Source organism: Rousettus aegyptiacus, unplaced genomic scaffold, assembly GCF_014176215.1.
Source record: "Rousettus aegyptiacus isolate mRouAeg1 unplaced genomic scaffold, mRouAeg1.p scaffold_m13_p_6, whole genome shotgun sequence".
NCBI lineage: Eukaryota > Metazoa > Chordata > Mammalia > Chiroptera > Pteropodidae > Rousettus > Rousettus aegyptiacus.
This window is the reverse complement of record NW_023416309.1, coordinates 72427045-72454477: the sequence shown is the minus strand read 5'-3', so window position 1 is coordinate 72454477 and position 27433 is coordinate 72427045. Positions and strand designations below refer to the sequence as shown.

Sequence of the window (27433 nt, the reverse complement as noted above, 5' to 3'; positions counted from 1 at the left end):
TCAGGAAGCCTTTGGAACACAATTAAATATGAAAATGTACGTGTCATAGGAGTACCTGAAGGAAAACGAGAAGTTGAAGAGCTATTTGAAGGAAATAGACATACAACCCCAAGAAGTTTAGAGTGTCTCAAGAAAGAGGAATCCAAAGAGGCCCACACCAAGACACATCATAATTAAAATGCCAAAGGTTAAATATAAAGAGAGAATCTTTAAAGCAGCAAGAGAAAAGGAGTTAGTTACCTACAAGGGAACACCTGTAAGACTGGCAGCTGATTTCTCAAAAGAAATTATGCAGGACAAAAGGGCTATTCAACGTGATGAAAACCCAGGATCTACAATCAAGAATACTTCATCCAGCAAAGCTAGCATTTAGAGTCAAAGAACAGATAAATAGCTTCCCAGACCAAAAAAAAAAAAAAAAAAAAAAAAAAAAAAAAAAAAAAGCTAAAGGAATTCATCATTATCAAACCAGTATTACAGAAAATGTTGGAGGGACTTCTTTAAAAAGAAAAACAAACATAAAAATATGAATAAAGAATGGTAATAACTACATTCCTATCAACAAGTATCTCAAATGGAACAGAATTAAGTGCTCCAACCAAAAGAGAGGGTAGCTGGATAAGAAAACAAGACCCCTACAAAAGACTCACTTTAGATTAAAAGACACACATAGACTTAAAGGAAGGGGATGGGAAAAGATATTGCCTTGATTATTGTGCTGAATGAAGTAAGCCAGATCGAGAAAGACAAATACCACATGATTTCAAGTACATGTAGAATCTAAAGAACAAAATAAACAACAGCAACAAAAATGGAGACAAACTCATAGAAACAAAGACTATTTCGAGGGCTACTAGATAGGAGAGTTGGGGAGTATGGTGAAAAAGGGCAAAGGGAATAAGAACTACAAATGGATAGTTAAAAAATAAATGTAGCATAAGGAAAACAGTCACCAATGTTGTGATACATTTGTAAGGGGAAAGAGGAGTGCTAGATTTAGTGGGGTGATCACTTTGTGAGTTATATAGCTCTCTAATCACTATGCTGTACAACTGAAACTAATATATTATTGTATGCCAACTATTATTGAAAAAGCTAATTGAATTGTACAATGTAAATATGAGCAACTAATTGTCTATTATATTTCAATCAAGCTGTAAAAAAAAGATGAAGGTCATAAACTGGTGGTTGCAAAACACGCATGGGGATGGGGACTATACTGTGGGGAACACAGTCAATAACAACGGCTGTATGTGTGCCAGGTGGAACTGGAGTAACCAGGGGATTGCCTTGGAAGTTACATAAATGTCTAACCATTGTGCTGTATCCTGAAACTAATATATAAAAAAAGGATGACAGCCATAGGGTCAGGGTGGCCCCTCCCTGGCAATGCTCCTGGCTCTCATTGTGGCTGTGGATAATTTAAAAGTACAATTGGAGAAAGTTCGTTCGTTTGTTTGTTTGTTTATATTTGTTGTTGTTCATTGGCTTGTTCTGCAAAAGATACAGTTTTTGTTCAGAGGTGTAACCCTTGCTGACACCAGTGCTCTAACTTTCCTTGGGTACAGGCATGACATTAATAAAATCTAAGATTTTTTTCGAGCAGACCAGTTTTTGTCTTTTTGAAGTTACCCCATACCCAGTTGTGATGGTTAATTTTTATGTGTCAGCTTGATTGAGTTACAAGGTGTTCAGAAATTTGGTCAGACATTATTGAGTGTTTGTCTGTGAGAGTATTTTAGATAAGTTTAACATTTAAATCAATAGACTGTGCAAAGCGGATTGCCCTCCCTAATGTGAGTGGGCCTCATCCAATCAGTTGAAGGCCTGACTAGAACAAAGAATTGACCCTCCCCCAAGTAAGAGGAAACTCCTTTTACTTGGCTGCCTCCTAACTGGGACATTGTTTTTTTTTCTTTTTTTTCTGCCTTTAGACTTGAACTGAAACATCAGCTCTTCCTGAGTCTCAAGCCTGGCAGCCTTTGAACTGGAGTTACATCATTAGTTTTCCTGGGCCTCCAACTTGCTGACTGCAAATCTTGGGACTTGTCAGCCTCCATAATCATGTGAGCCAATTCCTTATAATTAATCTTATTCTTTATATGTACATACATCTTACCGATTCTGTTTCTCTGTAGAACCCTGACTAAAACACCCATATAGAGGACCATGGCATCAGGATGGGAAAAGCTGGTAGAACAATCAAACTTAATATTTCCTCAACCTTCTCCAGCTGAGAAATGGAGAGTGGGAGGGGTGGACATGTCTACCCAGATGGAAAGGTTGCATGGATGCTCATGTTGCTTGGTACACTCAAAATTATTACCAAAGGAATTGAACTTGTAATTCCCAAGGGATGTTTCCCTCAAGTTTGGGTGCTGAAAAGAATTGTCCTTTTCCATTCTCTGGATATCATCCTTCATAACCAGTACCCCCTCTCTGGAATGGAAATGGGAAAGACACGAATGAACTCTTTTTGGTCCACTCCTTCTTAAAGTCACTATAAAATTATTAACTCTGGGTCTCATTACCTCATACCAAGTGAGCCATAATATAATTGAGAAGATGGTAGTTTGTTTATATGTGTTCCAATTTAGACTGAAATTTCCAGGGCAGATTAATTCTGTACAGTTGAGTGTCATTCAGTACATGTTGTGATTATTAGTTTTCATTTTGGAGGGTGACATTTTTTCTGACCTTAACCCCTGAGCTGGGGTCCATCCTTCTGGAACCCATGGGGTCCTGACCATCTGGACCTCAATGACTGTCTTTCTAACCAGGAGTGAGGACACGTCTGAGAATCCCCTGGTGTGCAGACAGCTCCATCTCAGCATCTCAGCTGCTCATTGAAATCATGTGCTCAGCACCCAGACACACCACTGGCTAGAGTAACCCGGCACATACTCCTTCCATCCCATGCCTGATCCCCTCTCACTCCCGTGCAGAATAAAGTCTCAGATTGTTCTAAAAATGTTTGCAAGCTTGCCTGTGTTTGCAGAGATGGCAAAATAACAATATTTTGGTGCCCTCGAAACATTGCTCTTTTACATCCCTCAGAATAAATATCTTACTTTTCAGGTGCCCCTCTTCTTAACTCTAGGATGAGAGGACCCAAAGGGCTATAAGAAGATGAGAAAAGTTTAAAACAATGGAAATTTGGGAACACAGCCTGGTCATAATGGGAAGACTACCCTTCAGTGCTCCCAGGGCAAGTATCCTAATTTTTGGACATTTCTCTCACCCATTGAAATGATGACATTTCTCTCACCCATTGAAATGGTGGGGTGGGTGGTGGGTGGGAGGAGGTGTTATTTATCACATCTTTAGGAGTGGATGTCAGTGGTATCACCTGCCCAGTAGCCTTCCCTGCTCATTGTAGTCTTGGTGAGACTGCGACCCAGGTGCCCTGCTTTGCCCTGGCCTTGGAGTGGGCACAGAACTATCTGGCCAGCAACTCTCTCTTCCTCTAGATGAACTGTGTGCTTATAATGGCCAAGAAGAGAGAACACCTGGAGCACTCCCTGAGGTCTTCCTACCCTGGAGGCAGATCTGCCCTGTTCTTTGCCCTTTCTGCTACTTGGTGCTTCAACTGTTCCTTCAATGCTCGGCCACCTCTAAAAAAATTAAATTAGCCACATGACTTTTTATTGTCTGTAGCCAAAGAACTTTATCAGTACATTGCTCTTTCTAAAACACAACATGGTATGGTTTATTTTAATAATTAAAGTGGGTGCAAAGTAAGTTGGTTTTGAAATATTTAAGAGATTTTCACAGTGCTGCCCCCATCGCTATTCTCCTAACACAAACTCCTTTGGTTTAAGACAACTTGGAATATTGCATTACCAGAATTCACTGAGCTTGCCTGACTCGGCTGGATCTTCTGACAGCGTGAGGCTCTTTGACAATGAGTGAGGTATGGAAAGGGTGGGTTGTTAGGAATAATAACAAGCTGGTAGCTGTGCCTGCCTTGGGGTGTTTCCTTCCTTTCCCCAGGACTGCAATCTTCAAGGACACCAGAGTCTACACCTGGTGGTCTGAGGAGTGGTATCTGATTTGATGGGTGACAATTAGTTGACACACATCTTGGGGGAAGGGTCATCTCTCTTTGCTGTCTCAGGTTGATATAGGCAGAAGAGTCTGAGTTTTGGAATCAACCAGACCCGAGTTCCAATCCTGGCTCTGCCACTTATTAGCTATGTGGCTTTAAGCAAATTTCCCAACCTCTTGGAGCCTCAGTTTCCCTTTCAATAAAATGAGGATAATCATATAGATGTTCCCTTCTCCCAGAATCCTTCTGACATTTGCAACAGGCAACCTATAATGAAATCACTAAGAGCATGGATACTGTAGCTAGATAGTTGAGTTTCAAATCCTGGTTTGGCCATACAATATCTGTGTATGGTCCTTGGGAACATTGTCATTTTGTGCTTCCCCCTTCCATAAAGTGAGAGCAAAAACAATATTTATCTTATGAGGTCTTTATAAAACTAAATAAGTTAATATTTGTCGAGTGGTTTTACTACTACTTGATATATTATAAACTCTAGAGGTTTTATTAAATAAATGCAAGTGTTTGGTAATAAATCTCAATTATTAGTCATTATCCCCAATGTCAAACTCAGTGATTGGCAAACAGTAGAGGCTCATACAAGTGTGTGGATGTCCAACTTTCAAGATGTTCTCATATTCGGGCAGTCAAGTTGGGGTTTCACTGCTCGGCTGGGTGGAGGTAGTCCTGCCAGCCCTGAGGACACCCTCACCTGCAAGAGAGGCCTTCCCCCATGCTACAGCCAGGTGCCCTGGACCCTTCTCCCCAGACCATACTGACCTGAGCTCTCCATGGGAACCTTGGGTATGTGTGAGGAGGATGTGGTCGTCTCAGATAGCAGAATGGAAAGTAAAGTGGTTGTTTTTCTGTGCAGAGGTGGTTCTGCAAAATAAGAGGCAGCAGTGTAAGTGGTAGGAAGGTACAGAAAGTATTTTGGGGACTGGAGAGGCTCCCAGGGGACCTAGGCTTCTAACGCACTGGATGGAGGTCTAGATTTATTTAAGAAACACTTCTATGATGCTTGCTATGTGCCAGGCACTCATCTAAGCACTTAAAAACTGTCAACTCTTTTTAACATTAATATTAACTTTATAAGGTATAAGGACTGTTTTCTCACCATCTACAGATGGGGGAATTAAAGCACAGAGAGCTTAAATGACTATTTAAGGTCAAATAGCTAGTAAGAAAAGGAGCGAGCACTTGAACTCAGACCATCTTCTCTAGAGCCCATGCCCCATGTGCTGCCCCACTGTGACTCCAATGAGAGGGCCTCCCAAAGTCCTCTCCCAAACAAACTCCACAACTGAAAAGAAGAGGAACTCTGAACGAGTTCAATAGCTTATTATATGAAGAAAAAAGATTTAATAAACACACACATACCTGGGAAAGCTAATCCAGAGAGAGAACAAAGAGACAATATTAGGAATGATATATATAAAATCTGAACCCTCTATATCATACATAGTTTTCTAGGAAAATAAAAATGACTCAGAAAGTTCTAGAAGAATTAGAAAAACTGCTTATATTAGTAACCAGTGAGGAAATAGAGCAAGCTGTCAAAGAACTAGGTCCTAAAAAGTGACATCTGCTTAGATGGTTTCTGATAAATTTTCTCAAACCTAGTAAATCTAATAAAGACAGTTTTAAAAAATAGATGCATTTCACATCCATCGAGACAGCTATTTTAAAAAGAAAAACAATAGAAAAGAACAGTGTTGGCAAGGATGTGGAGAGATTAGAGCTCCGTACATTGTTGGTGGTTATTTAAAATGATGTGGCTGCTGTGGAGAACAGTTAAACACAGATTTATCATATGGCCCAGTAACTCTACTTCTAGGTAAATAAGTGCCCAAAAGAATTGAAAGCAAGGACTCCAACAGATGCTTGCACACCAATGTTCATAGCAGCATTATTCAAAATAGCCAAAAGATGAAAACATTCCAAATATCCATCAACAGATGAATGAATAAACAATATGTCATGTATATATACAATACAAAATTATTCAGCCTTAAAAAAGAATGAAATTCTGATAACAGGCTACAATGTAGATGAACCTTGAAAACTTCCTGCTAAGTGAAATAAGTCAGACACAAAGGAACAAATATTATATGACTACACTTATATGAGTCACCTGGAATAGGCAAATTCACAGAGACAAAGTATAATAGAGGTTACTAGGGACTGGGGGGAGGGAGAAATGGGGAGTTATTATCGAATCGGTACAGAGTTGCTATTCAGGATGATGAAAAAGTTCTGAAAATGGATAGTGGTGGTGATTGTTCAACACTGAATGTACTTAATGCCACTGAATTGTACACTTTAAAATGAATAAAAATGGTAAATTTTATGGTATATATATTTTGTCACAATAAAAAATAGACCAGGCTCACCTATAAAAATAGATGTAAAAATTCTAAGTAAATATCAACTAATTAAATTAATGTATTAAAATTATAACGTACTAAATAATTTTAGCCTATTGATCATATAAATGAATATTTAAATTTAATATACCATTGGCAAAGATTAGAAAAGATATTTACATCAACCATTGGTGAAGATGCTCATTTGATGAGATTGGAAATTGATATAGGTTTTTTGGAGTTGGGCAATAATTATCAAAACTCAGAATGTACATTCTTTTTGTCTAAGCAATTGCACTTTTAGGAATTTATCCTAAGGAAATAACTGAACAAGTGAATAAGAAGTATGTACAAAGATGTTCATTAAAACATTGTTTATGATGAAGAAAAACCAGAAGAAACTTAAGAGCCCAATTACAGAGTATCGGTTAAGCAAATTAGCATAACCCGTGCAATGTAATACTATGCATACATAAAAATAATGATATATATCTATATTTACTGAATTAAAAAGATTTTTAGAAGTGTTCATTTTAAACAGTAGGTAACAAAACAGTTAACACATTAATTTTGAAAAGTATATTTCTAAATTTGCATATACATGTTTTAAAAAGTCAGGAAAAAGTAAACATCAACTGTGACGTTGGAGGTTCTAGATTTGGTTTAGATAGAGTAAGTACACTCCACTGGAACTCTCTCACTGAATGCAACTAAAAACTCTAGATAGTGTGCATGAAATAGCTATCTGGGGATTCTCGAAAGTAAAAGATAGAAGGCAAAATGGGGAAGGAAACCAGTACTTGAAGTAAGAACAATCTGGCAATAAATTTTTTGCCCAACTCCCTTCCCATTTTACTCTGGTCTAGATCCAAAGGACAGCCTGAAACCCAGAAGTGCACTCTGAGGGCAGACAGAAAGAACTAGAATAAAAGCCTTCTCTTTCTGACTTGAGGAGTAAAAAGTGGTCCCCTAAGAACTGGCGAGTGGGGTAGCGTGTGCGTAGAGGGTAGGGGCGGGGGCGCGGGGAAGGGGGAAGTTTCCTTTCTCTTTTCCACTTTTTCCTGCTACAGCCCGCAGGCAATCCCGCAACAGCAGTAGCAGCAGCAGTGGTGGCTGTGGTGGCCGTGTAGTTATCTAAAGAAATTTTTAAAAGACCTAAATAAGTGGAGACACATAATATGTTCATGACTTGGAAGACCTAGTAGAGTTAAGATATCAGTTCTCTCTAAATTGATTTATAGATTTAATATAATTCCAATAAAATTACCAGCAGTGTTTTTTTTTTTTTTTGTAAATACAGATAAGCAAATTCTAAAATTTATAAGGAACTGGAATAGCCAAACAATTAAAAAAAAATTTGAGGACTCATCTCTGTTTTAAGAATTACTATAAAGTTATTAGTGAAGAATTAGACACAGATCAAGACACAGATCAATTGAACAGAGAGTTCAGAAATAGACCCATATAGATATGGCAATTGATTTTTGACAAAGTTGCAAAAACAAGTCAATGGAGAAAGAATGGTCTTTTCAACAAATGGTATTGGAATAGTTGATCATCAATATGCAAAAAGGAAGGCAGGAAGGAAGGCAGGAAGGCAGGAAGGAAGGAAAGAAGGAAGAAAGGGAAGGAGGGAGTGAGGGAGGGAGGGAGAAAGAAAAGAAAAGAAAAAAGAAAAGAAAAGAAAAGAAAAGAAAAGAAAAGAAAAGAAAAGAAAAGAAAAGAAAAGGAAAGAAAATATCTCAACTTAAACCTCACACCTGAAACCAAAATGAACTCAAAATGTATCACAGATCTGAATGTAAAATCTAAAACTATAAACTTGTAGAAGAAAACATAAGAATAAGTCTTTATGACCTTGGGTCAGGGAAAGAGTTTTTAGATATATCACCAAAAGCATGATCCATAAAAGAAAAAAATTGATAAATTGGATTTCACCAAAATTAAAAACTTTAGTTTTATGAAAGACAAAGTACAGACTTGGAAAAAATATTTTCAAATCATGTGTTTGACAAAGAACTTGTATCCAGAATATCTAAAAAACTCTCAAAACTCAACAGTAATAAAACCAATAATATCCTCAAATGGCAAAATATTTAAAAAGATAGCTCATCAAAAAAAAAAAATATGTGAATGACAAAGAAACACAAGAAAAAAATGCATGTTATTAGCCATCAGGGAAATACAGACTAAAATCATAAGATACCACCTATCAGAATGACTAAAATTGAAAAGAAGACAATACGAAGTGGTGGAGAGGATGTTTAGGAACGGAAACTTTTATATATTACAGGTGGGAATGCAAAATGGCCCAGCCATTCTGGAAAAAAGTTTGGCAATTTCTCTTAGAGTTAAATATTACTTACTACATGATCCTGCAATCCTACTCTCAACTACTTCCTCTAGAGCAATGAAAACTTTCATTCACACAAAAACCTGTTCATAGATATGTACAGCAACTCTATTTACAGTTGCCCCACACTGGATATTATCCAATGCCTTCAACGGGTGAATGGAGAAGCAAACTGTGATACATCCATATGGTGGCATACTTGGCAATAAAAAGAGATGAACTATGGATACAAGCAACGACATGTGTGACTCTCGAAGACATTATGCTGAATAAAAGAAGCCAGACTCAAAAGGTTACCTGCTGTACACTTCCATTTACATGACATTCTAGAAAAGGAAAAACTGTAGGGTCAGAAAAGAGATCAGTGATTGTAAGGGGTTGGAGTAAAGAGAAGGGTTGACTACAGAGGGGCAAGAAAGAATTCGGGGGGTGATGAAACTGCTCTATATCCTGAATTTGGTGATGTTCACGTAAATCTATCTAACGTGTTAAAACTCATATAATTGTATTGCAAAAACAGCCCATTTCACTGCATGTAAATTTTAAAAATAAAAAATTAAAGTATCTTTTTCAAAGGGAGGGCCACATCTCCTGTGTTTATATGCTTAAAAAGTTTTTACCAATTTTAGAATTTATAAAACAAAAAAATAAAACAACAACAACAACAACAACAGAATGCTCATTCAATTGTACTCTCACAGCTTTATAAAACCAGATCCTTTACACACAAGATGCTAGCTGCTTCTGGGAAGACACCCAAGGAATCAAGGTGGGAAGGTGACTAATATTTCAATATACACCCTTTATAACCATTTTGTTTTTTTAAACTTCCTCATGATTTTACATATCCTAAAAGCAAATAAGCCTTTATAGGCAATTACTAATTTATAGGAAATACAGAACATGCTAATACATACTGCCAGGATGAGAAATCCAGACTCTGAGAAACTATACAGAATGCTGTTTTCTTTAACAAATGAATTTCGAGGAAGATAAGATAGTGGTGGCAAGGGGAGACAGGAAGATAAATGGGGGGGGGGGGCTATAGATTAACGAGGATTTAGTGACATTATCAACTAAGTGAATGTGTGAACTTTGGATCTCAATTCAAACTATTACCAAAAAAAACTATACTAGAGGAAATTGGGAATTTGAACACTACAAAAATTGGGGGGAGGGGGGAAGGAAGGTAATAGTATCGATGTTCTGTTTTAAAGAAGAGCTGTTTTTTAAATTAAACATTAAATTTTGAGATAATGTCAATTTACATGCAGGTATAAGAAGTAAAACAAGAGAGACCCTGTGTATCCTTCACCCACTTCCCCCCAATGGCAACATCTTGTGAAACTACAGAATAATATTATAACCAGGATATTGACACTGATACAATTTAATCCAAATTTCCACAGTTTTACTTGTACTTATTTGTATGTGTGTATAAGAGTCCTTTATCTTGTAATGCTACACATTAAGCTACAAAAAATATTACCACTTTTGATGAGGTTATAGGAAATTTTCATTTTAATACATTTCTACATCTTCTGATTTCTTAGTATTGAATATGTTTGACTTTATTGCATGACAGATGGGACAGAATTGAGAGAGCTGAGGTATATGTAAGTTGTGAAACATAGCAATAAAATGGACACTTGCGAGCCCACCACTCAACTTAAAAACACTGCCATTGCATTGCACTGATTGTGTAACTTAAAATGGGGGAGGGGGAAACAATAAAAATCTTAAAATAATTTCTCTTCTCTCACTTCCTGGGCCCCCGGGACTGCTAAGCTGTGAGGCTGACCATGACCGACCGGAATCAGAAGAACTGGATCCAAGTTCCGGCTCTCCCATCCTCACCTGTGTGGCTCTCTCTGAGCGGCAGCCTCCTCCTTTGTTTGTGAGATGGACACCCAAAAGCACCAGATAAAATGTCAGACAATTTGATGGCAACATTTTGATAAAGGGCTGGACACAGAGATCAGGGACCCAAAACTCTGCTAAAGAAAGGAATGTGTCGAGCATTCCAGCATTCACACTATTTGTTCTCTCTAAAAATGATCCTTGTGTGGCATGTTTTTGTGGTAAGAGTAGACATTGAAATCTGAATGAGCTATGAAAATTCAAACATAAACATTCAACTGTAATTGAAAGACTATGGCTGACAGTGGGGTGTTCCCAGTCTGGGGAGAGGAGCTGGAAAATGGCAACGCTGTGTGGTTAGAGCCACCATGTAAGATGGACAGGCAGTGGTGACAGGGCAGATCTGGGCCCTGCCCCCCAATCCAGTGGTGGAAGGAAGTCAAGAGAACCTTCCCAAGTGGGACCCAGAAAGTAGAGTTCCCAGATCCTCTGTTAGTGGCTATGAACAATGCTCTTAATAACCTCCACTCCAACCCCACTGCCCACACTGAGTTCAAGCCACCATTATCTCGTGCTCAGATTATGGCAGTGCCCCCAGTGGGTCTCCCAACTTTCACTCTTCCCCACTATGATTCAGTTCCTGATTAAAGACCTCCAATTCCTTCTCTTAGATCTTATAGTAAACTCCGCAATCCTCAGTCTGCCTGAATTTTGCCTGGTCTGTCTCCAGTGTACCTCTCCAAGCCTTGTCTCATCCCCCTCTCCCTCTGGCTCACCAGGCTCTGGCCTCACGGCTCTTTGTGCTATTCCAACTTGCCAAATTCAATCCTACTTCAGGGCCTTTGCATACCCTGCCTAGAATACCTTTCCTCTAGCTTCCCCACAGCTGGCTTCTTATCAACTTTCAGGTCTCATTTTAAATGTCACTTCCTTAGAGAGGACTTTCCTGACCAATCTATCTAAAATAGCCCTTCCGGTCACGCTTTGGCATACTCTTTAATTTTATTCAGAGCATTTATCAGTATCAGAAAGTTTCCTGTGTATTTTTTAGTTTTTTTGGCAACTTATTAGGAAGTGAGACCACAAACACTGGGTTCTGGTATGCCTTATTTGCTGCAGTACCTAGGGCAGTACTGGCATCCAGTAGACAATGAATATATATTTTGGAGAAACATGTGATGAATGAACAAAAGTCAAGTGTCTGTCAGAAGTCACATGGCCAATGAATGAGGAAACCAGGGCTAGAGGTCATATCTCAACCTGGGGTGTGTGATCATGGCCACCTCCTTTGCCCTCCATACCCCTACTTTCTCCCTCCAAACCTCAGCAAGTACCCTCTGACTTAGCAAAGTAAAATGAACACATGGGTGAACTCTGTGCAGGCAGAATCAGCTAATAATGAACAATTGAGCAGCCTTGAAGGAAAAAAAGCCAGAGACATAGATTAAAAAAGAGTGCATGTCTCAGACTTACTGTGTAAATTTGAGGTGTCCTGAGCTGATATTTCATTGAAAGTAAAATTTTAAAAAGCTTAAACAATCAGTGTTAGAAAGCCTCCTTATTTATTTGTCTATTCATTCAATTGCTCACTCATTCATTCATCAAACACTTATTCGGTGCTTGTATATATTTGTGCTGGGGATACTTTGTGCCACCTCTTTGCTCTTCTGCAGGGAACTCTGTAATCTATTTCCTGTTCTTTGGGTCTGCTGACCACGCTGGTGTTGGGGCGAACATCAGGGGACAAGCTTTCATTGTGACAGGAAATGGAAACAAGCAGAACCTAGGCATTCTCAAAACGTATCAGCATTTCATTTGTCTTCATTTCAGGATGACATAAGTTTCCTAGGAAAGAAAGCTTGCCCATTTAAGCACTCAAACATACCTCTGAAGATTTTCTCGACAAATCTCATAGGAGCTGACTGCATGTACCATGCAATAACATGGTGAAGACATCAAGGGCTATTGGTAGGTAAAGGAAGTCTCCATCCTACACTGCATGGCTCCTTTCTGAATTCCCATGTATGATTCCTGTTTCAGCAGTGGGGGCTGAGTCTTGAACATGGTGGATGAATGGGGGCTGCCGTCCAGCCCACCGTTTCACTGGCCCTTTGATAATTTACTGAGCCAGGGAGGACCAGGTTTTGTAATTCATTCATCCAAAGAGGCACTTGCTGTAACTTGTCTGCTCGGAGGGGATGCTTCTTTCTAATTTGCACACAGGCCCCTCTGGCTGGAGCCCCGTCTCAACCATCTCTGTTCTTCCACCCAACTGCCAATTTGCAGAAGGCTGAGAAGCCAGAGAAGCACATGGGATTGTCTTGTATGAAACAAAGACTTAGAAACCGATCTATGCAAAGAGTGTGAAACTTCCATTCACAGACTTGGAACATCTATTTATGCTGCTCAGAGGCCCTCTGGCTCTTTTTCTAGTTTCTGGCAGTGTTTTGAGTGACAGGTTGCTGAATAAATCAAAGAGCATCTCTGGAACAAAGAGCATCCATGTGACAGAAATTGTGCAGGGCCAGGGAGTTTAGAGATAAATAAGTGAGACACGGGTCTACCAGCCCTGCTTGCCACACTCCCAGCCCATGACCAGCACACTCTCATTCATACAGACTTGATATTCACAACATGCTGACAACACACCCATTTCACACGGGAGACCAGAGATGCGCTCTGCCTAGCATATTGTTAAAATTCACTTTTCACATTAAAAACCGTGCCTATGGTAAGCATCTAAAAGGTACAAGTGGCTTATGCAGTGAAAAACAAGCATTCTTCTCACCCTTCCTTTGGTCTATCAGGTCCCTTCCCGGGAAGACCTGAATCTGCAGCCAACATTTAGAAGTCAAATTTCACATTAAAATAGACTCCCAGCTTTTATTTAAAAGGAACAACTAGAAGATCTGGTAACACCGGGCCCATGATTCACGCTGCAATCATCAGGGGGCATGGAACTGCAGCTGCCGTATAGAAGGGCCATACACCTGCCAGGCCTTCGACGCCCGCCCTCCCTACTGCACTGCATTTTCTATTATCACATTGTCTGCAGCATCAGCCACACTCCCTACTGGGCTTTGGGAGGCAGACAAGTCTGCAATCCATGAGAGTTAGTTACAGAATGCCTGATGTGAGCTGGACATTGGGGTTGGCCCACAGTGTCCATGCGAGTCATTCGACAAACACTTATGGGGCACCTCTCTACTTCTCCAAAGCACCTGACGTACTGTGTCTGGCTGCCACCGCTAGAACACAGGCTCCATGAGGACATGACTGTTATATTCACATCTGTGTCCCCATTAACTGACATTGTTTACATCCCATCAAAGGCCCTCAATAAATATTGAATGAATGACTACTGGGCACTCATGAAAACAAGATCGGGTCAGTGTTCCCAAGTTGCTCTCAGGCTGGGGAGCAGAAACAAGTCTGTCACATTTCACTGGTAGGACAAATGGCACAGGAAACATTATGTTGAAACTCAGAGTAATGGCAAAGGAGACAGATATTTCATGGGAACTGGGACACAGACATCATGCTCTGCCACATTCACTTGGCGGCCACCTTTGCCATCTGTGCATGAGAGTCTGTCTCAGACCCCACCTTGGACAACCTGGCTACAAAGTTTTACTGCCGCTTTTGTGCCACTGACCAAGCAAATGGCGCATCAGAGCTCAGTTCGCATGTCCTGCTCTCTCCCAGGTCCCCCAGTCACAACAAGAATGTGACATCACAGGAGAGAAACATACAAGCCTCTGCAACCAGTCAGGAAGATTCCAGCACCTGGCATAGACAGCGTGGAAAGTGGCCAAGGGGCAAATCCCTAAACTTGGGAAAAGCCTCACGGTCACCACACTGAGGCCTCTCACCCTACACTGTGCACAGCATTCCTGCAATTTCATTTATTCGATAGTTATTGAGCCTTATTATATGCTAGATACTGTCCTACAGGCGTGAGGTAGGAAAACTAGGTCTTCAATAGAAGACCAAATAAATAAATGGATGGGCTCATTTATCCATTCAATGAATATTTATTGAGCCCTTTCTATATGTCAGATACTATTCTAGGTAATGGAGACATGGCAATAACTTAAAATAGACAGATGCCTGCTCTCCTAAAAGTTGCACTCCAGTGGGTATGTAGTGAGGGGACAAACTCAATCATTAAATTGTATGTTAGATGATGATCACTGCTATAAGAATAAGGCTGGGAAGGGGAATGTGGGGTTCCAGAGTGGGGGAGTGCAGTTTTTAAAAGGGCGATCAGGGAGGTCTCACTGAAGAGGTTCCATCTGAGTAGAAAGCTGCAGGGGAAAGGGAGCAAGCTGGGCGATATGTGCAGGAAACACGTTCCAGGCAAAGGGAGCGTGCAGCCAGGCACTAACATGTGAGATGTCTGAGGTTTTCAAGGGACGATGCAGCTGGGGCGTAATAGTAAGGGGACAGTAGGAGGGTGTTGGCAGACAATTCCACACAGGTTTATGCATAGCTTGTGAGCTTTTGCTCCAGATCATCTCTTCAAGAAGGTTTGTATGGTGAACGGCCTTGGAAGAGACAGAGTGCCTCCCTCCAGGGCAGAGGGCAAATTTATTTGCCATCCAGTATATTAGAGACAACGTCTCCTTCCAGGGCAAATGTTGGGCAGATTTGCCGGCAACCCATTGTGAAAACTGGGTTTCCTAAGTTCAGGGCTCCTCAGCTGTGACACACAGCATCCACTTGGCTCCACCTCAGTGCTGCCCCGATGGCGTTTACAGGGCAAGGGGAATCATCTTTTCTATCCACAACACTCATGCTGCTGGTTGTGCTGTGAGTAATAAAGTCCTTTGACTCTGACCTTAGAGTCTCGTGTTCTCTGCCTTCAAAAGTCTTGTGTTTTTGCCAATGCCCTTGAAACTGTGGCAAGCTAACTTGTTAGTTACAAGTGGAGTAAAATCTTGAACCCTTCATAGTTCTTAACAGAGGGATGAGACCAGAGAAAAATAAAGAGTGAATGAATGAGTGAATGAATAAATTGGGATTCAGAGGGCATTCCTCCTTAAATACAGAACATTTGCAATGAACAGTCCTCAGAGCAGGTGCAAACACACTTTACCCTTAGGATAAAGTAGGCCCAAGGCTGTCCACAAAACCGTAGCAGAGGCTCTGTGGGACACAGCAGGAAGAAGCCGATGGGAGTGTGTTCACAGCTGCCGCTGCCCATACGTAGGTGTAAGATAATACAGGGAAGGTTTCCGGCTAGAGTAAGGACTGAAGAAAGCAGGGTTTGGAAGAGGATGTAAAGACGCCCGGCTCAGGATCGGTGTTTCACAGTGAAGGTCCCAAGTGCTGACGATCCCCCGCTCACCCTTGCACCTCAACCCCCCATCGCTGGCTCCTAGGACAGGCTGTTCAGACAGAACTACTGCCACCTAGACCTTCCCGTGGCCACCCCTTTTGGAATAAACCTAGGAAGAAAGACATGGAGTTTCCCAGGACCGCACTTCTGCCTCTTTCCTGTCCTTCACACACCACTCTGGCACAGAGAGAAGGGACCTTCTGAGCCTGCCACTTCCCTGGCTCCCCATATCAGACCACTTTGCTTTCTACCCACACGTGCTGCTTCACACCCCTAAGGGTTCAGGGGCAGATGCTATTTCCAGTACTCTGATCTTTTCTATCCATGGAAACGGTCAAAGTTGCCAGACAACACATCTGGTTCTCTGGTTTAGAATATTGATGAGTGGACTCACAGTGAGGGGAGAAAGGAATGGAAATGCAGAACTTGGAGGCCCACTTGGGCTTTCCAGATCCTTCAGGGTCAGGGAAATGAGGTCCCTGCTCCCCTGTGGCTGTCTCCTGCAGATGGGGCAGGCTTGTTTCCTCCTCCACATCTGCTACTGGCTGGGAAGGAAACACCTGGATATTGGAGAGCCAGTCTGGGGAGCTGGGGAGCATTGTTCCTGGGCAGGGAGGCTGGGAGGAATCTGACAAGGCCCGCATGCAGACTGGGAAGCTTTGGGGACCAAATGGCGATGACCACAGCCTGGCATTCATGTCCACCATGTCAGCCAGGAGCTCTCTTGGGGAACAAGAGACAACAGAGGTGAGTGGCAGGCCTTGATGAGAGGCTGTGTGGCAAAGTGGCCTGGCAGGTGGCATTTGGTGCTGGACTGCCTGGGTTCAACTCTCTCTGTTGCTATGGCAACTTGGGTTAGTTGTTTAAAAACTTTTTGCTGCAGTTTCCCTACCTTTTTCTTTCAGTTTAATCAATATTTATTTATGTAATTTTAATGATATATAGTTGGCATATTATTGCCTAAGTTTAAGATGTACACATATTAATTTAATCCATTTATACATTGCAATATGATTACCACCATAGCTTTAGCTAACGCTTCTATCACATCACATAATAATCATCACTCTTTTTTGGGGGGGTCAGTTTCCCTATCTTTAAAGGAGACCTAATACTAGCACCTACCTCATAGGATTACTGTGAAGACTAAATGAGGTGATATTCAAAAACCACTTAGGGCCAAATAAATGGAACAGGCCCACGCCTGTAAGTCCTCCATAAACTCCATACTTCAGCAACCAAATCTAGCTGTTCTTTCCTTTAATGTCAACTTTCACACCCACTTTCCTACTCCATGGGTTTGCACACTTTGCTCTGGATGCCTGTTGCCTCATGTCTGCACACCTCCCTCAAGGCTCAGATACACCTTTCACAGAGTTCTCCCTGATCCTGCACCCAAAGGTCTCTCTGCCTTTGCACACCACCTCACCCAGGGTCCTGGCACATTTTACTTTCTGTATTTGTTGGTCAGCTTCTCAAGGGAAGAGACCTGGCCTTGGTTGGACTCTGGCATTGGCTGCACATGTAGAAGATGCTCAATCCATGTGTGTGGAGTGAAAGTCCAGACCAGCGCGACTGTCTCCAAATTCCCCAAGAGAGGGATGGAGAGATGACGTCCCAAATGGGGTGCAGAAGGGGACCTAGAAGGTTCATTCTGAGTCCTATGCCTTGCTTACCCACTCTGCAATCTTTGGCAAGTTGCTTCATCTCTCTAAGTCTCAGCCTCCTGACCTATAAAATGAGCATTAAAACATGTGCCCAGCCTACCTCCAATTGTTTGTGAGAATCCAATCGGATAATGAGTGCACTCCACAGCACCAGGCATGTATCATTAGTCTTATTATTATTGGCATCTGCAGTATTTGAAGAAGAAAGGAGAGGTCTTCTCACAGGGTTCTGTGTCCTTTCTTCTTGTGGAAATGGGCTGAACAATCTAAACTTTGCAGAGCAGTCCTAGTAGTCACCAGATCTGGGTAATCCTTCTCAGAAAGGCTAGGCCCTATGTTCATAAGAGCTGGATGTGTCTCAGCCCTCCACAGGATCCCCCTCCAGTATCCTTCCTCCAGTCACCCCCATCTACTCTGCTCAGATCCATTTTTCCCAGCTCCTTCCCAGGAAACCTCACCCCAGTAAGTCCCTACCTTGGCTCAGCTGCTGCAGCTTGCTTCCCAAGTCCTTTAGCCAATTAGTTCACCACAGTCCTGCCAGGGAGGCTGCCAGTTCCAGAGAACCCAGTATCTTAGAGGAGCCCACACTGATGTTTTCAGTCTCAACTTCAGTCTCTAGATCTGCAGAGAAAAGCCTAGGCCCAGCTCTGTCCCCTCCTCTTCCTTCCCCTTCCACAAGGGCCTCAAAGCTCCTCCCAGAATACATCCTGCTGTGTGATTGCTCTTAGAGAAGCATTTGTGGTCACCCATGGTCACTGGATTTTCCCTATTCTAATCGAGCAGTAGGGGGGCCTCTACATGATCTCCTCTGATAATGACCGGGAAGTGATGCAGGGAGCCCTGACCTCTTTCCCAAGCTCAACCATCCCCACCTCTAACCATTGTCAGCCAAATGGTCCTCAAGCACCTCCAATTCAATGTGTATGAACCAAGCTCATCCAAGCACCTACAACTCAATTTATATGAACCAAGCTCATCATCTCACCCTCTAAACCTACTTTTCTCCTCCTCACCTCAGAATTAGAAGCCTGATTGTCATCCTTAACACCCCCAGCTCCCTCACCAATTACATCTAAACAGTACCACTTCTGGTTAATAACTTGTGAATCTGCCCCCTTTTCCCACCTGTCCCTGCTTCATCAAGCCACTGTTGTCTTTCTCCTAAGTTACATCAATAGCCTGATGTCCCCCTTCAATGCTGCCTCCACCTCGCAGCCAAAGGTCTTTTTCTGATAGTGAAACACAATCTGATAACATTACACCTTCAATGGCTCCCTATTACTTTCAAGAGAACTGCCAAACTCCTTACTGTGACTCGCAAGAACCTTCTTGATCTGGCTCTTCCTTAATCTCCAGCCTCAGGCTTTACCCCTCGCTCTGACCCCTCCCAGAAGTCCTGAATGACTACCACTCCTCAGTGATCCAGGCCTTCACCTGTGCTGTGGGATTCTCTTCCCAACCCTTCTGGTCTACCCCTAATCATCCTTTGTCTAGCAGAGAAGACCAAAAAAACAAAAAAAAGTCAGAGAGACAGGACGAAAAGTGGAGTGCTGCAGAAGCTGGGGAAGGAGAGAGTGTCAAGGAAATTATGGTCAATGCTGTCAGAGTGCAGAGAGGACACAGATGCAAAAGAAGAAAAGGCATTTGCTGGCCTTGACAATTAGGAGAGAGCAGTGCTAGGGGGCAGAGTACCTCCAAGGTGACATGTTGCTAGTTTGTCATATTCTTTTTTTCCTCACATATTGAAGCCAAGCAATATTTTGGGACCCTGCAAAAACATTTCTAGACCTTTTTAAAGCTCACAGACTATCCTGTCATTGATTTGGCTTAATGGGTAAATGGAAAGAGACAGATGGCTGACAGCATTGTTTGAACATCTGGATTCAGCTATGCTCAAAACCCTGATGCCTAGATCTACTCTTAAATTTTTCACATAAATGTTCCAATAAATTTACTCCCTTTTTTAAATTAAGCCTTTTTTTGAGTTGGGTTTCTGTCACTTGCAGCTAAAGGAAACGTCACTACTTTTGCAAAGGCTTGCATGTGTTTTATTTCATCCCCTTCATTTCCCAGCAGTCCTAAGGACATTCAAAAAAAATAAAGTCAAGAGATTTAACTAATTTACTCTATGGCTCTGCTTCCTTCCCATATGTACTTTTCTGTCCCCCTCTCTGCCTATAGAATGTAACAGCAATCATGCTATCCTGCATCTTTGTATTAGCATTCTCAGGTCACATGCTTGCTGTGACCCTCTGCCCTTCCACAGTAAGTTTTGGGGAAGCAGAGAGTAGATCTTACTCATTATTCCACTCATCACCAGATAAAAGAATGTTAAAAGAATGCTCGACTCATTAAATAAAGCAAATGGATGAATGAGTGGATGGATGGATGGATGGATGGATGGATGGATGGATGGATGGATGGATAAGAAAGAAAGGTATAAATGAGTGAAATGAATGCGGACCAAGAACTTAGGCTCTGAAGGCTCAGGACTCAGCAGCAGCCAGGCAGTATGGCCATCATGGACAGCCCCCTCTCCTTATCAGCTTTGGCCTAACTGAATCGGAAATCACAAGCTGATGTCGCCTCTTGTGGCTGCACTGCTCCTCTTATCATTGGCTGCTATGTCTGTAACTGCATTGGGTGTGGTAGCCATGGAGGGGGCTGCTTGGTGCCGGTGGACAGCTCCAGAGCTGTGCCCTGCAAGAAGGAGCTGAAGTTTCTTCTCAGGTTCCTCTGTCTCAGCCTGGGCTTTGGGAAGTGTGCTCACATAACTTGCCTTGGAGCTATGAAGTTACCGGTCTTTTCTGCAGATAACAGACTGTTTCTATTCTGTCTTCATAACTCTTTCCAGGAGAGCACCTCCAGTCCCTTCTAGCTAGAAAAGTATTTCTTATCTATTTTCCTATTACAAAGCACCTGAGAGCTTTAAACAAAAATGAAATCCTCTGGCAATTGTGAACAATGCAGTGGTGGCAGGGGAACCAGTGCTGGCATCTGGAGGATCAGGATATTGGAGTCAGGCAAGTACTTGCTTCAAATACAAGAAACCCAAGGTCGCTTGTGTCCTTGCTTCAGTCTCACCTTCTCTGGGAGTTGTCTCTGGAATTATTCAGCAACAGATGCAGAATTCATCATCTCTTTGAGTTTTCTAAAGAATACACTCAGAAAATAATAAATAATGTAGATTTTATGAAAGAATCCATTGAAAGGGCAAAGGAGATGAAAAAGGAAAGGAGTGTACAAATCCTCCGCAGATATTTTGTTGTCTGGACACCCTTCCTCCATTTCATGCCATTGGACTGGTAGGCTAGGATAGGATAGGGTTTTTTTTTAACCTTTCTCTTTTCTCCCCAAGTGACCCCAACTCACTAACTCCTGGCTCCTCCCACCTAGATTTTTTCAGACATATTGAAGTCTTTTGAAGTGCATTTGGAGCACTTCAACTCCATTCTAATCCTTACTTCCATTTTTATACTCCAAACTCATTATCAATAGCTCAAAACAAATGGCTCTCTGGCTGGAAGATCCCATTCTTGTAAAGCTGTGTGAAGTGATAAACAAGAAAATGGTTGCTATCAAAATACAATTTACTTAATTTATACCATCACCTTATGAATTAGGGACAAATATGGAGATGGGTAAACTAGAGTTTAAAGGTTCACATAACCAGTGGTATTGGAACTTAAACCAGAAAACATTCAGCCCAGGTGCTTCCCACCGCATTGCAGGGAGGAGCTGCAGGATGAGCCAGCCTGAAGCCTGGCCCACATGTCTTGGCTCCCAACTCCACTCTGGTAAGACCAAAGCAGTGACATGACTGGTACTCACCTGATGGGCACCTCTGCTTCTAGTGAATTCCCTCCAGCTCTCATACAGAAGGCCCAGGGAAGCAGGGGCAGCAGGACAAAGTCATGCTCTAAACCAGTGATTAGCAAAGTGTGGTTCCTGGGGCAGCAGCATCGGCATCACCTAGGAACTTTTTAGCAACTAGTACTATGTGTTTTGAGTGTGGGAAGGAAGGAACAGTACACATGCTGGGAATTTTCCATCCTTCCAGCAGTGTTGTCTTGTGAGGTGTGCAAGCACGCAGAATTAGAACTAACTGGGGTGATAGTCATGGGAAGCAGATTTATGATTTATATCCATCTGCTCACACTTTTAGCCACTCTTCTCATTTGGTGGGGAGGAGTTTTGATTTTAAATACCATCAACATTTTTTTTTTAACCTCGGTGTTTAAAAAATTACACAGGTAATTTATAAATACATTTTCATTGTAAAAACTCTCAAATATTATAGCAATACATAGAGTAAAAAAGAGAGCTCCCTCCTTACCCTCCCCAGTTTTGTCAACCAAAGATCGTTGCTGTCAGTCCAACAACAGAAATTCCCAATTTGAGCTAAGGTTAGGGTAGGAGCTTTAGTCAGTGAAAACTGCTCAATAGTTAAGCGGCTTGGCTGTGGAACAACTTGGCTGAAACAGCTCAACCGTGATACGGGTCAATTATGAAACAGCTCGGCTGAGGCAGCGCAAGCAAAGTGCCTCAGGTGTTAGGAGATCAGTCTGCAAAAACAGCCAGGTTCGCAGCCAAGGCACAGAGTAGACTGGCTTATGTAAAGAGAAGTTCCAGCACCCATCCCTCACTGGTCCATTTTCATGCAGATGAAGAATCTAAATTCACAGAATTTATTGGCTCAAATAGCACTATCCTGATTGGTCTGTTCTATACATTCTGATTGGTCAGTAAAGATGCAAATGAGGACTAGTTGCTCAGCCCTGATTGGATGGGGCAGGTCTTCAGCCCATTGGTTAAATTTCTATCCTAGGAGCTCTCTTCTGAGGGTTGGCACAGACCATAGAAAAACAGTGCAGGAGGCTGACAGCTCAGTCTGTGGCTATCCCTTGATATGCAGTGTGCATGAGGGACCTCTGCAAACAATGGCTGTTAGTCTCTGGTTATGAATTTAAGCCCAGTTAAACAAAAGGAGTCCTTCTTGGCAGGTATGATCTTTTCTTGGGCTGGCGGTTTCTTTTCTCTCCCCACCCAGTGATAACCACAGTCAGTAGGTGGGGGTGATTTATACAAACTGTTCTTCAAGTAGCTTAGTTTCTTTGGAGATCATTATGTATCAGTACTTACAGAACAACCACATTCTTTTCTAAATATAAATGTCTATATTTTCTGGAGCAGTAATACCTTTACTTGAGTCAAGAAAGGAAAGATACAGACAAAATCAGCCCACTCCCTTCCATAAGATGATCTTCAAGTTAGTGAAGAAAACCTTGTGAACGAACATCCTCCCCACCACTGCCACTGCTTCTTTTTGCAGGTGCACCTGCCCTATTCCCAAACTCCTTGTACCCTCAGGTTACTCAGGAACTGGATGAGGGACAGAGAGAACTTGGATTGCCGTGGAGCACAGGGCCTGGTCTCCCCTTGCTTCCATTGTTCTCAGGTCAGCCTGGAAAGAGAGGCTATTTGGACCCTCCTTCTCTTCCTCAGGCCTATGTTTTTACTTCCCTAATACTGTAGGTTCCTCCTGGAGATGGAGAAGCTGAGCTTGAGAGGAAGTTGGCAAGCTTCCCAGAATTCAAAGGAGGTACTGAAGCCTCTCGTCTGTATAAAATACCCATCATAGTCACTGCTCTCCTCTTGCAAATGAATTCCCACCAAGAAGAGGGACTGGCCAGCAGATCAAGAAGTCTGGGAGTTGACTAGGAGATCAGTGAGAAAACCGAAATATCCCAACCCTTTATTACCTATGCAAATTGTCTAACATGCTGTCCCTTGCACATGTACACATACGTGCTTACACACAGACATACCCCAAAAGGGGAGGACACGTGACCTGGTCAGGCTCTCCTCCCTCCATGCTTCTAGCTGCATAGGCCCCTCCTCCTCTCTGGGTCTCAATTTCATCATCTGTAACCAGAGGGATTGGAGAGGGTGTCTGCAAAGCCCTTGCTAACTTTCTCAGCTTCCAGACAATCTTGATTCTGGCCTCAGAGACTTGGTGTTACAGTTTGCTCAGAGAAGGCCTCTGGTCCTGGTGACAAAAAATCTCTTTGGTTGGGTGTGCAGGGTGTGGGTTTGGGTTGGGAGAATGGGTAGGGCTGCTTCCCTTCCACTTTCCTATCTCCAGAAGTCTCAGGGGACCCACCTTGGGCCAGTTCTTGGGCCTGGAACGACATTCACCTAGGGCTTCCTTCCTGACTGCCTCCCCCTCAGCAGTGGGCAGTACAGACTTGCCTGGAACTCTGCCAGTCCATTCCAGCCCAGCTTTCCTGTCCTCTTCCAACTACTCTTCCCTCTGCCCCACTCCGCCACTGCACACACACCATTCCTGAGGAGGTGTGAATAGAGTAGCTTCCAGCTTAGTCAGAGCTCCTGCAGAATTCTATTAAAATAAAGCCGTCACTCTTTAATACCTGTGTGAACTTTACTTTTCTGGACCTTGGTTCCCCCACGACTCACATGAGGGAGTTGAGGGAACAGCATAGCTTAGGGACTCTGGGACCCCAGGGCCTGGGCTTGAATCCTGGCTTCCCCTTTTTGCTATTTCTGTGATCTTTGGCAAGCTCCTTAATTTGTCTCAGTTTTCCCATCTGTAAAATAGGAGCATAATACAACCTGCCTCACTGGCTTTTGGGAGGCATGAGTGAGATGACATATGCATGCAAAGCACAGAGACAGAACTTGGCATGTGTACAGTAAGTGCTATAAAGTGTTTGCTAATATCTCAGTTTGTGCTAGCTTGGCATTCAGTGGCAATTTCCTGGTCAGGTTGCAACGACTAGGAAGCTCAGCCTTCCAGCTTTGAATTTCTGAGATTTCCCAAATGGGCGCTGTCTCTTCCTACTCATTCTGTGCAGCTAGAGGCACACACACATGGATGTGGCCGGAGACACCTTTCCAGGGACTACACACTCACTGTGTTATGGACTGAATGTTTGTGTTGCTAACCTAAAAATAAAAGTCCAAAGTGAGAGGCAACACGCATTGATTTGAGGTCAAAAGAATAACTTTTCTTGGGAAGCACTGGTTCAGGCAGAAGCCCAACTAGCATTCCGATTTGGAGATAAAGGCGAGGGTATTTATGAGAAAAAGAGGGGAATAATGACATCGTAGAAGAAAGGCATTTCTATTGATGCAGATAAGCTGACATAGTGACACTAATTCCAAATAATGTTTTTAATTTTTAGTTCGGTAGTCATCAGTCTAGTAGTTATAATATCTGCTTTCTTGTTATCTTTACAGTTGTTTGCTTTGGGCCTAGTCCAAAGGTTATTTTGCCCTGTTATAATATTTCAAAGGTTTGAGGATTAAGAGGAATAAGACATGCAGAGAAGTTCCTCTGGGATGGCAGCTCTGGCTCCATTTTAAAGTCCCTTTCTCATCTATGGTCATGCCACCCTGAATGTACCCGATCTCGTCTGATCTTGGAAGCTAAGCAGGGTCAGGCATGATTAGTACTTGGATAGGAGACCACCTAGGAAGACCAGGTGCTGTAGGCATTTTTTAAAAAAAGCAAAACAACCCCCACTTCACCTCACTCTCCTCTCTCTCTTTCTCTCTCTCTCTACACACACACACGCACGCACGCATGCACACGCACACGCACATGCACATACACACATGTATATACATATATATTTACAGTGTCTTCTGAACATTCATATGTCGAACCTCCAATGTAATGGTATTAGGAGGTGGGGCCTCTGGGAGGGGCGGTAATTAAGTTTAGATGACATTATGAGGGTGGAGCTCCTGTGATGGGATTACTGTCTTTATAAGAAGAAAAGAGACCAGAACTTCCTCTTTCCACCATGGAAAGACACAATGAGAAGGTGGCTGTCTGTAAACAAGGAAGAGGTCTCACCAGATCCCAAATCTGCCAGTACCTTGATCTTGGACATCCCAGCCTCCAGAACTGTGAAAAATAAATGTCTGTTGTTTAAAGGCACCCACTCTATGGTGTTTTGTCATGGCAACCTGAGATGACTAAGACAAAGGGGCTGTGGTCTGAACAGGGACACGGGCGTGCCTGCTGCACCAAACAGAACTAAAGTGGCATGGGTAGGGCCAGTCTGCCACCTGCCTGTTGTCAACCTAAATAAAGAGGTGAACTGAGACAAGCTCAACATTGTCAAAAAGATGAGTTTATTCGGTGATAGCAGAAGACTTGCAATTCGGGACATGCAAACTGTAATAAGCTACAGGTGAGTCCCTTGAGGGTTTGGGGGAGGCTGTATTTATGAGCAGGGAATGTAAAAAGGGAAGAGTTCAGATAGAGTCTGTTAAAATAAAAAACAAATGGAGACCAGCCTTAAAAATTCTCTGAGCAGACAAAATGTGTCCATATATACAAACAAAGCTCCATTCAGCTAATTTTGTGAGATTAACCCAACCTGGGTCATTTCTTGTTCATGCTTCTGGAAACCACAAGCAAAACTTCCCAAGGTTGATATGAGGCAACCCCTGTCATTTAAGGAATTCCAATATTATCAGTTTTTTTGTAAATCAGGCATTTATGAAAAACCAGTCTCTCAGTTCTGAAGTTTTGTCTTCCCGGTGGCATATGTGTGCGATTTTCCATTTCATATCCTCTGGTTCCATTTTAAATTGAAATTCTATCACACTGCCTTTGCCCCCAGAAGGGTTGTAAAGGGAACTCGATTTTATGGGCAGGTTTGGGGGAGGAAATAGAGGGATTCAGAGACTTGAGAAAGGAGGGAACATCTTATTCCCAGGAAAACCAAGAAGCTCTCTTCTGAGGGCAACGGCTAACTCCCAGCAGTGGAGGGTGTGGTTGGTGTGACAGTGGGGAACAAGAAGTCAAGAGCTCTGGGAGAGGCACCAAGCAGGTGCGGGGCTACACTCATCCTCTGCAGGTGTGAAGGTGCAGCGGCTGGAAACCTCTGCCCCCTCTGCTTAGAGCAGACTGTGGATGTTCCTTGCCCCAGGGTGGTGAGAGGGCTGTTGCTCTGGAGGAGGCATGACTTGGAAGTCAGGGACTTCAGGGAGCAGTCTGAGGATGGTGACAGACCCTTATGTTCCAGGCTCCAGAAGAAGCTCCAAGCTTCCAGAAGAGAACGAATTGATAAACTGGACTTTATTAAAATTAAGACTGTCTGCTCTGCAAAAGGTTAAGAGAATGAAAAGGGAAGCCACAAACTGGAAGAAAATATTTGCAAAACATTTCTCTGATTTAAAAAAAAACACACAAAAAAACTAGTATCCAAAATATACAAAGAAAGCTTAAAATTTGACGATAAGAAAACAAACAACCCAATTAAAAATGGGCAAAAAATCTGAACAGACACCTCGCAAAGAGGTTCACCATGGCAAATAAACATGAAGAAATGCTCAACATTGTAGTCATTAAGGAATTGTAATTAAAAGAACAAGGAGATCTTATACACATCCGTTAGAACAGGTAAAAACCCAAGACAGTGACGACGCCAAATGCTAATGAGGATGTGGCACCACAGGAACTCTCATCCATCTGGTGAGCATGAAAAAGGACACAGCTCCTTTGGAAGGAATTTTTTTTTTTAAACTAAGCATACTTGTACCAGATAATTCAGTAATCGTGCTTTTTGGTATTTACTCAAATGAGTTGGAAACATATATCCACACAAAAATCAGCACATGAATGTTTATATGAGTTTATTCATAATTGCCCCAAATTTGCATCAACCAAGATGTCCTTCAGTAGGTGAATGAATAAGCAAACCAGGGTACATCAGTACATTGGAATATTATTCAGCAACGAAAAAATAAACTATAAAATGA

At 42.4% G+C, this 27433-nt stretch overlaps 1 protein-coding gene and 1 pseudogene across 5 annotated transcripts in view; one reads left to right on the top strand and one right to left on the bottom strand.

Moving 5' to 3' along the window:
• PIK3R6 (phosphoinositide-3-kinase regulatory subunit 6) overlaps positions 1–18270 on the bottom strand; it is a 57095-nt gene extending 38825 nt beyond the window's left edge. For 4 of the 5 annotated variants that reach the window (XM_016154682.2, XM_016154683.2, XM_016154686.2 and 1 more), the window contains exons 1-2: positions 18110–18270; positions 4829–4930 (exon numbers count right to left, since the gene is read on the bottom strand). In XM_016154682.2, coding sequence (XP_016010168.2) covers positions 4829–4841 — 13 coding nt within the window. In that variant the 5' untranslated portion in view covers positions 4842–4930; positions 18110–18270. Of the gene's footprint in view, positions 1–4828; positions 4931–18109 lie in introns of those variants that run through there. The other variant, XM_016154685.2, reaches the window with a different exon arrangement.
• A 6763-nt stretch (positions 18271–25033) lies between these two features.
• On the top strand, positions 25034–25152 carry LOC118604584 (annotated as a pseudogene).
• The last annotated feature ends 2281 nt before the right edge of the window (positions 25153–27433 follow it).